Source organism: Hirsutella rhossiliensis, assembly GCF_020360975.1.
Source record: "Hirsutella rhossiliensis strain HR02 chromosome Unknown scaffold00004, whole genome shotgun sequence".
In the NCBI taxonomy this organism is placed as follows: Eukaryota; Fungi; Ascomycota; class Sordariomycetes; order Hypocreales; family Ophiocordycipitaceae; genus Hirsutella; species Hirsutella rhossiliensis.
In genome coordinates, this window is record NW_025408670.1 from 5,337,551 (window position 1) to 5,350,087 (window position 12,537).

Genomic DNA, 12,537 nt, shown 5'->3' on the forward strand with positions numbered 1-12,537 from the left:
CCCTTCCTTCCTTAGTACTATAGAGAAAAGGTAGGCTAAGGGCCTCTTTCTATCCTTTTAAGGCCTAGTATAAGACCTCTCTTTCCCTTTTATAGTTCGGGTACCTTAGGATAAGGTGCCTAGCTATATACCTTCCTTAGCTATAGCGGTAGTTATCTCGGCCTACCTTATTAATCCTTCTTTAAGAAGGATAATAGGAAGCTAGCCTTAAGGAGAAGTTAGTAGTAAGCCGAAAGGGTTAGCCTAGGCCTTCTTATAAGGTCCTTTTCTAGGCTAAAGGCTAGGCGGGGGGTCTTTTAAATAGACGTATAGTACTTACCTAAGCCTTTAGCCTTAGGGCCTTTAGCTACTTTAGTAGCCTAGAGGCCCTTTTAGTAGTCCTTAGTAGCTTATTAGACCTTTCTTTATAGGTAGCTAATAGAGACTATAGGGGTCCCTTATATAGGGGCCCCTAGGCCTCTCTTAGCTAGCTAGTTAGCTAGCTCGTTACCGAAGATCCCTAGGTAGTTAGGGCACTAGTATAGCTATATATTATAGAAGGCCTCTAGGTTCGTTAAGAGCCTTTTAATATATATAGCTAGGTCTAAGTAGCCTTTAGCCTTTTATATAGCGGCTTAGCTATCTATAAAGATATAAGCCTTTATAGGGGGGTTAAGGGGGCTAGACCTTAAAGGCCGAGGCCTCTTAGCTAGGTCCTCTAGGACCCTTAGTATCGCGAATAGCTCTATATTAGCTACTTCGATAAAGGGCCCTAGGTTCTTATAGTACGCCTTACTAGGCCTATTTTCTAGGCCTATCTTATAAAAGGAGTAGGCGTTAGTCTCTATAGGGGACCCCTTAAGGTACCCCTTAAAGCTATCGGTATAGAAAACTAAGGGCCGTAGCCTAAAGTCTTTTAAGCTAGCTAGGTTAGCTAAGAGGCATTAGTGCTACTTCTTAGCTAAGGGCTTAAGGGCCTCTATTATCGTAATAAAGGCCTTAGGCTCTAGAGCCTATAGGGGCTCCTAGCTAGCTTTCCTTCTTTCTAAGCTATAGTTAGGCCCTATAATAGCTACTAGGCCTTTAAGGAGGCGGAAGAGTTATATATAGGGCCTAATATAGCTTAGGGCTCCTAGGTTAGAGCCTAAGTCGGCGAGGTTATCCTATACGGCTAGGTTATAAGCCTGCCTTATAGGGTAATTCGGTAAGAGGTATAAGGTTTAAAGGGTATAAGAGAGGCATGCCTTTTTAAACTATACCTCTAGTAGTAGGAGGGCTGCTTTAGCTTCTAGGGCCTTAATAGGGGGATCCTTTAAAGGCCCCTAAGACTTTTAAAAGGGCCTAGTTCTAAAGCCTTTAAAAAGGCTTTATTAGGCTCCTAAGGGTCTTAGGCCCCCTATACTAAAGCTAGGCCCTATAGTCTACTATTAAGGTTACGTAGGCCTAATAGAGCTGCCTCGAAGCTCTAAACGATAGGCCTCTTTATATAGAGACTAGGCGGGATAGCCCTTTAAAGGCAGCTTATATAAAGGCTACCTTCTTTTCTATATATTATTTAAATAAGAGCCTAAAGTTAAAGAAGACCCCTAGCTACCGTATTAAGGGCTTTACTTTAAAAAATAAGCCTCCTACCTTTATACCTTCTAAAATAGGCTGCCTTTACCTATTAAAGTAGATAAGTTCCGTCTTAAAGGGGTCAAAATAGACCCCTTAGTCCTTAGCTTATTCGAATAGGTTAGCAGCTATAGCTTCTAGCTACTAAGCGTTCTTCTTAGCTAAGGTCGACGTTATAGAGATACTAAAATCGTCTATATAAGATAGCTAATACCCCTTAGCCGCTAGTATCCCCCTTACGTATAAGAGGAATAAGATAGGGCTAATAAGGGACCCTTAGGGTACCCTTATTACTAGGTCTATTAAGGGTTAGGTTTACCCCTTAAAGGCTAGCTAGATCTTCCTTTTAGTAAGGAAGTAGTCTACCTAGCTTATAAGGGCCTTAGGGAGGTTTAATTCCCTTAGGACCCTTATAAGCTATTCCTTCGATATAAAGTTAAAGGCGCCTTTTATATTTAATAAGAGGGTACTAGTAATAGCCTTCTTATTAGACTCCTACTTCTTTTAGATATAGTATAGAAGGAGGAAGGCTATATTAATAGCTAACCGCTATTTTTATCCCCTTAGCTACGTAGGGTTTAAAAGCCCGGCCGTATTAGCTAAGTAGCTTAGCCGGGTAGTATATAGCTTTTCGAGGACCTTCCCTGAGTAGTTAAGTAAACTTATAACCCTATAGGCTTTAAGGATAGTATAGTCTAGCTTATTTTACTTAGGGAGTATAATTCTTATAGCTTCCTTCTACGCCTTAAGGTAGTATCCTTAGTTAAATAAGGCTTTATAGGCCCTATTAAAGACTATAGGAATAACCTTATAAGCGTATTAAATAGGAAGGAAGCTAAGGGAGTCCGGGCTAAGGGCTTTCTTATTAAAAGAGCTAACGATAGCCCTTTTAATCTTAGGGTCCTTTAGCTCTTACTAGTCCTAATTAGCCGTGCCCTTACTACTTATAGGGCCTAAGGGCTCTTCTTTTTCTAGGCTCTAGGGGGGGCTAAGGGGGCTAGGGCTAAGGTCTAAGGTCGGAAAAAAGGTCGTTAAGAAGGCCTTATATTTTTCCGTAAAGGTATTAGCTTTTACCTCTATCCCTTCTTTTATATATAAGATACTTAGAAGGGTAGGGTTAGCTTTAGCCTTAGTATAGGAAAAAGCTATAAAGATATCCTTTCCTATTACTTCTACTAGGAAGCTCTCTTAGTATTGCTTTTTAGCAGCCCTAATAGCGTACTTAAAGCTATTTTAGGCCTTTATAAAGCTCTTCTAGCTCTCCTTATCCTAGGCTAGCCTATAAGCCTATTAGGCTAGGCTTAGGGCTTTCTAAAAGGAGGTTAGCTCGTCGGTCTACTAAGGTTTAGATCCCTTATAGGGCCTCTTTTTCGGTATTACTACGTTAAAGGCCTCTATAAGGGTTCTTATTAAAAGGGAGGCTATCCCTTTTAAGTCGTTTTATTTTATAGCCCTCTTTATAGCTATAAGAAGGTCCTATTCCTTCTTAGCTAGGTATTCTAAGAAGGCCTTTTAGTCTACTTTCCTATAGTTATAAGTAGTAGGCCTAGCTAATAAGGGCCTATTAAGGCCCCTTAAGCTAGCTTTAAAGGCTATAAGCTTATAGTCTAAGCCTATAGCCTTTAAGAAGTAGAAGTTAGCTTAGGTTAGTTACTTAAAGGGGCTATAGAAAGCAAGGTCTATAACTAAGGTCCCTTTTAAGCCTTCCCTTTAATAGGTGCCTTTTATAGCTACTATAAGGTCCGTTAATAAGGAGGCCTTATAGCGGTTAAGCTAGCTAATAAGGGCTTCTACCTTATAGGCCTAAGAGGATTCCGTAGATAGGTTCTACTAAGGGTAGTATAGGTTAAAGTCCCTTACTAATAGAAAGGGCTACTATAGGAGCTAGGCTATTAGTAGTAGCCTTTCTATCGTAAGGGGCCCTTACTAGCCTTAGCTAGCTAAGGCCCCTTTAGCTTCTTTTTTATTATATAGGTTAATAAGGGTAAACGGCTCGGCGCCTTTTACCCTTATAGCCTATATATCGGGATCGTAAAAGAGGTTAAAGCTAAGGCTAGCTTCTATCTAAGCTTCCTTCCTCTTATAAGCTATAACCCTAGGCCTCCTATCGAGCTTAGGAAAGTTAGTAGAGGGGATAGGGGTTATAACGTTATAGGCCGGATACTATATAAGGATATAGCTATTATCGATCTTATAGAGGTAAGGCTCTTATAATAAGATAAGGTCTATTCTTATTTCTAGGGCCTACTCTAGGATTAATAGGTTAGCTGTTTCCTACCTATTAGTATTATACTATATAATACTAATAGGGTCGTAGTTAGGCCTAGGGGGCCTAGGGGGCTTCGGGGGCCCTATAAGGGTAAGGGGGCTAAGGCTATTAGGTATTAGTTATTCCCTTATAGACTCTATATTATACCTTATTAGTTATAAGGTATTCTCCCTTATAGTTATAGTATTAGACCTTAAAGTAAGAGCACCCTTAGCTAGCCTTATAGCTAGGGTAGCTATAGTCCTTAGTTAAGTGCTTTTCCGGGTAAAAGGCATACTTAATAGGCTGCCGGTAGGTCTAGGGGTTATAGCTAAAGGAAAGGCATCTATAGTACTATATACGTATAGTATATTCCTTATAAGCCTTAACTTAAAGCTATAGGCCTACTATATAGAGGCCTTTTTTCCGGTATTTAGCCCCTATAGCCTCTAACGGGACTACGAAGATAACGGACCCTGCCTTTTACGTTAAGCCTAGGGTGCCTAGCTACCTAAGCTGCCCTAGGATATCGATCCCGCTAAAGGTCTTAGCCTCTACGGCGAAGATATCGAGGATAGGGGTTTCTAGGAGGTTAGGGACGCTCTAGGCTACTAGCTTAGTCTAGCTAGTAAGGAGGTCGGCCGATTCGATAGGCAGTCCCTTAAGGTATAGGGACTACTTATTCCGCTACTCTAGAAGTTTCTTTACTATATAAGGGGCTTTTATTATTATAACTATATTACCTTTATTCGAAGTCGATAGAGCTAATATAGCTAGTTCCCCTATAGCCTTATTAAGCTCGTTACGAAGAGTAATAGGGCTAATAGTCGGTATTAGCGATCCCTTCTTTAGCTTTAGGATAAGCTAGAAGTCTTCTTTTATATTCCTCTTAGCTAGGGCCTTAGCTAGGGCCTTAGCCGGGGCCTTAGGCGCTTTCTTTATAGCGACCTTAGCCTACGAGCTAGCTTTAAGATTTCCTTTTATAGCCTTAGGCTACTAAGTAGCCTTAGGCTAGTACGGGGGCTATTATAGGGGCTGTTAGCGGTCCGGGGTCCCTATAGCTACCTTTTCGAGCCCTTTTATAAGGGTCTTATAAAAGGGTTCGATTTTTTAGGCTTCCTTAAGGGCCTATAGGGCCTATTAAAGGAAGCCCTAGGCCCGGTCCCTTAGGAAAGGGTGCTAGGGCTAGGGCTAGGGCTACTATTACTATAGGCGTTAAAGTATAAGCCGGGTAAGTATAGGGCTAATAAGGCTACTAAGAGTAGCCCTCTTTTATCCCTTTACCTACTTAAGGGGCTTATTTAGCTAGAAGTAGCTAGCCTAAGGCAGGGATAGGCTAGGCCTAAAGATATTAATCTTAGGCCCGCTAGGCCCGCTAGGCTAGATCGGGCTAGTAGCCTAGGTAGGTACTAGGCTTATTTTATTATCTTCTATCTTAATATCCTCTTAGCCTTAGTCTTAGTCTTAAGCTTTAGGCTTCCCTTCCGGGGTTCTTAGAGGGCGTTAGCCTTCTAAGGCTTCTTCTAAGCGGGCCCTAGCCTCTAAGGTGCTTATTTCGTCCCCTATATTAAAGGGGGTCGAGGGGGCCCGCCTAGGGCCTAGGCTAGGGTCCTAGGTTAGGTCCGGGCTTAGTTACGTTTACGGGGGGTATATATTAGTTAGCGAGGGCGGGGAAGGGTTTTCTACCTATACGGGGGAAAACCTTGCCTAGCTCGCTATCTTCGGTAGCATATTACGCACCCGCTAGTAGCTACGCGATGCTGCACTTAGGGGGGCGTAATATACTATTCGCGAGGGTTTTAGGCGTATGCTTTTTTCGTATTTTAGGCTTAGTTTCGAAAAGTTAGCTAAAAAGATATAGTAATATTAAAAGATTTATATAGCCTAGTACTTAAAGAAGCTCGCCGCGGGCTATAATAGTATATAAAGAGGAGTCGTATTATAATAGAGACCCTATTAATATCTCGCTTATATATACTTAACCGCTTAATAACCGCGGCGCTATTCTTATAAAGGAAGCCTTAAACGAAGTTATATACCTTATTATAGGTTTTAAAGCCTAGGGAAGGCGGTAAGGGTAGGATCGTATCTTTACATTCTTAGTAAGTATTATAAGTATCGTAGGCATTATCTAATATATTAAGGAGGGAGAGAAAGGGGTCTATCGTAGCGCTAGTAATAGCTTTAAATTTAGTATATATATATAGGTTATATATATATACGGGCGGGCGTAGGCGCGGGTATAGGTATTTAAGCGGTATAAGTACTTACTAGGCGCGTATAGTATAAATAAGCAGGGCGGGCTAGCTTTAGTATATATCTTAAAAATAAGTCGAGTATATAAATAGTAATATACTATTATATAAATAGCAATACTCTACTAAATTTAAAGCTATTACTAACGTCGTAATCGATAAACTTAGCCGTAGCCCGCGGTCTCTTATAGCGTTATAATAAGGATCGTAATAGAGATTTAGTCTTAGGTAAATAATAATACTTAAAGAAAAATACTAAAGTTATATATTTATATTTACTATTTAATACTAGTTATAATTAGTAAGCGTATAGACTTTATTAAAGAGAAGATAAAAAAGCTTAATAATAGTCTCTTACTTAGTAGCCAGAACTTTTATTACCCGATTATAGTATATATATATAAGATACGGATCCGTATAAGTCTGCTATCTGCATCTTGCCCAGACACGTGCTTAAGTACCTTTCCAGTAGCACCTACCTAGGTAACTTGCGTGATGCTTGCATGAGCATGTAAACTTCGGCCCGACCTTGTCTCGAGTATGGTCTCCAACCTCAGGGGACTTGGTCATTATAAATATAAAGAGACACAAGACAAGTACTGTACACTCCGGGTCGGTTCCACATCATGTCTTGGCACAATCCAGTGATACTCCCCCGCTCCCTGCACCTCGGCAATTTTTCTATCCGGCCCATGTCTGATGCCGCCGCAACGTTGCCCTCCAATCTTTTCCACCATCATATCTCGTGGCTCCTCGTCTGCCCGTGGCTGCTCGACCCCGGCGCCAGCCGTTCCCCCATCGCGGGCTGGAAGCTCAGCCTCTCCGCTTCCTCCATTGCCGCATCGTGCACCATCTGCGCCCCTTGCTCGCCGCCAGCAGCTTCCGCGGCCCTCAAGTTTTCTTCAACCTGCCGCATCCGCCGCTTGAATGCCAGCCGGTCCAGGAACAGCTGTTGCCGCCCGCGCTCCAGCTCCCGCCTCTCGGCGCGCAGTGTCGACTCCATCTCGTTGAACAGCTTGAGCTTGAGTTCCAGCTTCTGCAGCGTCACGTTGGCAGCCGCTGACACCAGGCGAGTCATTTCGCGCTCCTCGTGCGACGCGAACGCGGCGGCACGCCCCCCTATCGAAGCCAGGGGAACCGATGCCAGCGTAGTCTTGCTGCTTGTCGTCGTTTCCGTGGTTGTAGTAGTTGCTACCTTCCGGGTAGTCGTCGTCTCCTGGCGCACATCCACATCCATTGAATCTGCCTTGGTCGGCTCGTCATCTTCATCCCCCCCCCCCTGGCCTCTGCGGTTGTCCTGCCCGTTGGCGTCTGACTGCTCCTTGCCCTGGTTACCATGGAGCTGCTTCTGGAGGCTCCGCTTCAGCTCGTCAGCCGACTTATGGGCTGCAGCAGCTGTGCTGGCAGGATTGGCTAAGCTGGCAAGAAACCCAACCACGGACATGACGGGATTATCCACTGAGCTGAACGGTAACTGTCCATGCTGAGACCCGAGCATGGACAAGCCCGTGGGCGCGTTGACGGGCGCTTCCGAGCCCAGGTACTTCTCTTCAATATCGAGCTGCAAAAATTGCAAAACACACTCCTCGCGAGTTCGGGTGCCGACATGGTCTGCGATTTCTGCCCAGTCCTCGTCAAATCGCTCGAGCCCCTCGAGAAGACGGAGGATTTCGGCGTCGGACCATGGAGCATCTCGCTCAATGCCACCTTCGTAGGCTGGATTTTCAATCTTGGTGTACATGCTTGACGTGTGGTTTGCAGGTAACCGCCCTTCAGTGAAACACAGCGGGCACACGTGATACTTGGCTTTTGAGCTCGAGTCCATCTGCGCGCTGTGGAAGTAAACACGTGTGCAGTCGCTTCCGCACTGGTGACAATTCACTTTGGCCACGGGCACCGCCGCGGCATCTTCTATGCCAGACACGCCGTTTGTGACAGGTGCCTCGCCATTTGTCTTGTTTTCCACCTTGGCAATGGGGGTTCCTTTGGCGCTGGCTTCGTATATGTTCCGACCAATCTCCAGATTCAGGTCGGCTTTGCTGGTGGCCGCCGCGTTCGCCTTCCTGTCGGTGTCGGTGTTGCTTTTCCCTTCCAACACCACAGGGTCGGCCGAGGGCTGCCAGGCTTGAAGCCCACGAGGAGTATCGCAGATGATCTTGAAGTGCCCTGTAAAGGGGGGTCCAACGTGAGAGGGTCTTTGGTCCGCGTCCACCTGGTGGCCTGTTAGTCCATTTTAAGCACGGCTCGCCAATCTAGGCGGCGGGCCAGGTGTGCTGAAGAGAAAAGAGGTACCTGGTAGTTGATCAAACCCCATTGCTCGAGGAATGCATGCACTCTCATGATAGCACAGACGTCGCCGGCCAGGTTGCGTCGACAAGCCGTGACGGTAAGGTATTCGGCCGGGTTGAGCCGGTAGGTGTTGATCATGAAGTCGCGATAGTCTTTGTAGACAGCCGAAGTTTTGCTCCTGTTGCGACTGTTGAAAAACTCGGCCATGGCCTTCCGCTCAATGTCGTGAATGGTGTTCATGTCGAACCAGGTACTGTAGCTGGGCAGGACAATCGCGTGCGTCTGGGAGACGAGATGGTCACGCGCCGCCGACTCGACCTTTTCCTTCGATTTGGAATCTGGGCCGTCGCTGGCAAGGGCGTCTTGTACTGAGGCGGCAGGCTGTCTCGAGTCGACAGGCGCATCGCCCATCTCCTCGTCCGGTCGGACCGCCCTCTCGGCCGGGGGACCCTCTAGAGCATCGAGAGGATTGGCAGGTGCCACACTTGCGCCCGACGTGGCGGTGTCGAGTTTGATATCTGGTCCGTTCCCTTGGTCCTCCAACATCTGGACGTCTTTGGGACAACTTTTAGTTAGCCGCAGGTGAGCGGGCATCTGGGCTGGGCACCGTGTAATTAATTACCTTGCCCATCGCCAGCACCGGAGTCAGGCTGTAGCGGCGGCTGCGCCAAGATGGGATTACCAATTGGCGACTCTCCATTGTCGGGGGAACCATAAGTCGCGGAATCCTCCATGACACCTTTCGCAGCCTTCAGGACTGCAGCCGGAGGAATTGATTGTAGCGACGCGTCACGCGCCCCTTGCGGCGGCTGGTGATGTCAAGGACAAGCTAGCGAGCACTTGAGCTGATGGTTGAGCAGCAAAGGCGATAGGGCTAAGGTTGTCGGAGTTCGCTGCAGCGACAAGCCGGGAGGGTAGGTGGTGTTTTGACGCGACAAGCACGAGGGCGGACTCTCTCAGCATGATGGAAAAAGCAGGGCGCCGCCTGCGTAAACGTCTAATTGCGTTCCGCAAGGTGACTAAACACGTGACATTTCGGCTTTGGTTGCGTTCTCAGCTAGAGACTAAATACCCCATAGGTCACGTGCGTGCCATCCGTCTTGATGAAGGTAAGTAGGCACCAGTAATTAGAGCGCTCCCTGGCGCGGAGAACGTCTTACCTCGGGCCGCTCCCAGCCGCCAACTTCCATCTCCTGGAAATAGCCATTCGTCAGACCTGCGAGCGCCTACAATGTTTCCTGCCGCCACAAAGTTCTTTGGACGGGTGAGCCCGCCCGTGGGCCACTGCGTGTCGGGCGCGAGTAGGAGTGCCATTGGCAGGCGGCTGTCGACGCTGGCTGTCCTGGAGCAGCGAGGCGGGCAATTGAAGCACGGGTCATTGAGGTCCTTCACAGCGGCCCAGAAGCTGGGAGGGCATGTTCACGGTTTCATTGCCGGGAGCAAGGTGACGGCTGCGGCGGAGGAGGCGGCCCATATGGATGGCGTGGAGCAGATCACCACCGTTGAGAACGAAATATACGAAAAGGTCCCTCCCTTCCCTCGTGTGCTCGCGATTGGCGGCTCCGTCGGAGTCGTTTACATGTTTCCAAGGTATTGACTTCAGGCTCAGGGACTGCCTGAAAGCTACGCGCAGCTACTCGTCGACAACATCAAGAAGGGCAACTACACGCACGTCGTCGCTAGTCACACGGCCTTCGGCAAGAGTATCCTACCCCGAGTGGCGGCCTTGCTAGATTCGCAGCAGATCTCGGATGTCACGTCTATTGAGGATGAAAAGACGTTTGTGCGACCCATATACGCCGGCAATGCCATTGCCACGGTCGAGTCGTCGGACCCAGTAAAGATCATCACCATCCGGGGCACCGCCTTTGCGCCTGCGGCCCCTGGGTCGGGATCAGCCACTGTTGTCCCGGGCGCGGACCCGAAAGCAGAGGCGACTTCCGAATGGGTGTCCGAGGACCTCGCCAAGTCGGACCGTCCAGACCTGGCGACGGCGAGCAAAGTAGTCTCGGGCGGCCGTGGCCTCAAGTCCAAGCAAGACTTCGACAAGGTGATGCTGCCCCTTGCTGATGCCCTCGGCGCCGCGGTCGGTGCGTCACGCGCGGCCGTAGACAGCGGCTATGCCGACAACAGCCTCCAGGTTGGGCAGACGGGCAAGGTTGTGGCACCTCAACTTTACATGGCAGTGGGCATTTCAGGCGCGATTCAGCATCTGGCCGGCATGAAGGACAGCAAAGTCATTGCCGCCATCAACAAGGACGCCGATGCGCCCATTTTCCAGGTGGCGGATGTGGGGCTGGTCGGCGATTTGTTTGAAAAGGTGCCAGAGTTGACAGGAAAAATCCGCAACTCCAAGGCGTAGATGACAGTAGGAACGCGTTAGCTTAGGCCACGGAGCCGTCACTTGATAACCGACAACATGTCTGCCGTGCCTGTAAATTTCTCTCGTTGTTTGCCCTTCCTCTCCCCGCGCTCCCTCTCGGCCAAGTCTATCTTGCGCCATTCATCCCAGGAAACAAAGAGGGCCGCACTAGGCCCGACCGCTTGCCTCACCGCTTCCCAGCCTCCCGCCGCGCCGACTTGATTTGAGCCGAGGAAGCGGCCGGACTGCCAATCCTGTATGACGGCATCTCCTGTCGCAAACGCATCGTGCATGGTGGTGGCGATGACACCTGTCGGGCCCGTCTTGATCCAGCCCGCGCAGTACAAGCCGCGCAGTGGCTTGCGGGGGGTGTCACCGTGGAGAGGCGGCAATGAGCGCATCACTCGACCGAGGCCATCGTGGTCTAACACGCCCCGCCCCTCTTCGAAGCGGATTCCGGCCTCGGCGAAGCCAGCAAGACCAACCGCCCTGTAGCCCACGGAGCGAATGACAATGTCCGACGGCAGAGTGAGGGTGTCTCCAGTGGCAGTCTCGCGCGACTGTGGATCGAACGGTGCCGCAAGGCTGGTCACGTCAAACTCGGTGCTCGCAACCGCGGGGGGCATGCCATTGCGGGCCAGGAAGCGCTTCGGGGAGAGGCAGCTGTCCAGAGACCATGACTTGGGCGTGCTGGTGGATGGTGCATGGCTCCCCTTGATCAGAACCTCCATGAGCCGTCTCGGCACCCGGGGAAGACCCCTGACATCATCTGGTATGAGGGAACGTTGAACGGGATGAAACGCCACGTTGGGAAGCTTCATGAGCTCGCGGACTTCCTTGATGGTAAAGGCAGCCTAAAAGGACGGGCCATGGTTAGCCCACAAAGATGGTGTGAATTCGACATCAACGACCAACCTGCATTGGCCCTCTCCTCCCAACCACGCGTACTCTTCTGATTCGGCTGCTTGCAAGCTGAGCGAGGGCGTGTTCCGTAATGTCCGTCGCCCTCAGGATGTCGACGCCTGCCAACAGCATTCTGGCTAGGTCCAGGGCGACGTTGCCCTGCCCGATGATGACAGCCTCCTCGCCACGTGTGAGGTCGGGCGCCAGACCCGCCGAGTCCGGGAAGCCATTGTACCAGCCGACAAACTGACGGGCCGAGTACACGCTGCCAAGGGTCGCCTCGCCGGGGATGCCGAGCTGTCGATCCTCGGAAGCCCCGTACGCCAGCAAAATGGAATCGTAGTGGCGCATCAGGGTTTCAAGCTGCACCGTGCAGTGCTCGGCTGAGTGTCCACTGCGGCCGACGGATACATTGCCAATGAAGCGGAAGTTTGGGGATGCGGCGATCTCCTCAAACCTGCCCTGGCAATTCTGTATCGGTTGTCAGTAAGGTTGCGTGCTGGCGGTAATGAGTGCTTGCTTGCCTTACTTTGACCTCGGGGTGGTCTGGAGCAACCCCGTATCGGACCAAGCCAAAGGGAACAGGCAAGGCCTCGTACATGTCAACCCGCGCGTCTGGACGCCGCGACATGACCCTGGATGCCGCGTAGAATCCCGCCGGGCCGGAACCGACGACGGCGAGGCGTGGCGCAGCATCTGAAGAACGAGCCAGCGGCCTGGAGCATGCGGTGGAATACTTTGGACCGCGGAACCGCCGCAGGCGACCTACCAGCGGTTTCGGCCCTGGATGCATGCTCGGTCGCGAGGAGCTGTCGGCGCTGTCATTTGCGGCTACCAGAGGCGCTCTCTAGCATGCAAAAGCGAGCGCAGCAAAGTCTCACCCAATT

The 12,537-nt window shown here is 49.6% G+C and overlaps 3 protein-coding genes across 3 annotated transcripts; 1 reads left to right on the forward strand and 2 right to left on the reverse strand.

Moving 5' to 3' along the window:
* Positions 1-6,832: 6,832 nt before the first annotated feature.
* On the reverse strand, positions 6,833-9,119 carry HRG_04879 (SWIRM domain-containing protein; the record flags this gene model as incomplete). The annotated part of the gene is made up of 4 exons (XM_044863350.1): positions 6,833-7,977; positions 8,044-8,308; positions 8,389-8,939; positions 9,008-9,119. 4 exons carry the CDS (start codon positions 9,117-9,119, stop codon positions 6,833-6,835), a joined length of 2,073 nt encoding a protein of 690 aa, XP_044721964.1.
* Positions 9,120-9,616: 497 nt separating this feature from the next.
* On the forward strand, positions 9,617-10,747 carry HRG_04880 (electron transfer flavoprotein; the record flags this gene model as incomplete). The annotated part of the gene is made up of 2 exons (XM_044863351.1): positions 9,617-9,910; positions 9,995-10,747. 2 exons carry the CDS (start codon positions 9,617-9,619, stop codon positions 10,745-10,747), a joined length of 1,047 nt encoding a protein of 348 aa, XP_044721965.1.
* Positions 10,748-10,785: 38 nt separating this feature from the next.
* On the reverse strand, positions 10,786-12,281 carry HRG_04881 (uncharacterized protein; the record flags this gene model as incomplete). Its single annotated transcript, XM_044863352.1, has 4 exons — positions 10,786-11,106; positions 11,152-11,601; positions 11,663-12,121; positions 12,180-12,281. The coding sequence occupies 4 exons, from the start codon at positions 12,279-12,281 to the stop codon at positions 10,786-10,788; spliced, it is 1,332 nt and encodes a 443-aa protein (XP_044721966.1).
* Positions 12,282-12,537: the final 256 nt, after the last annotated feature.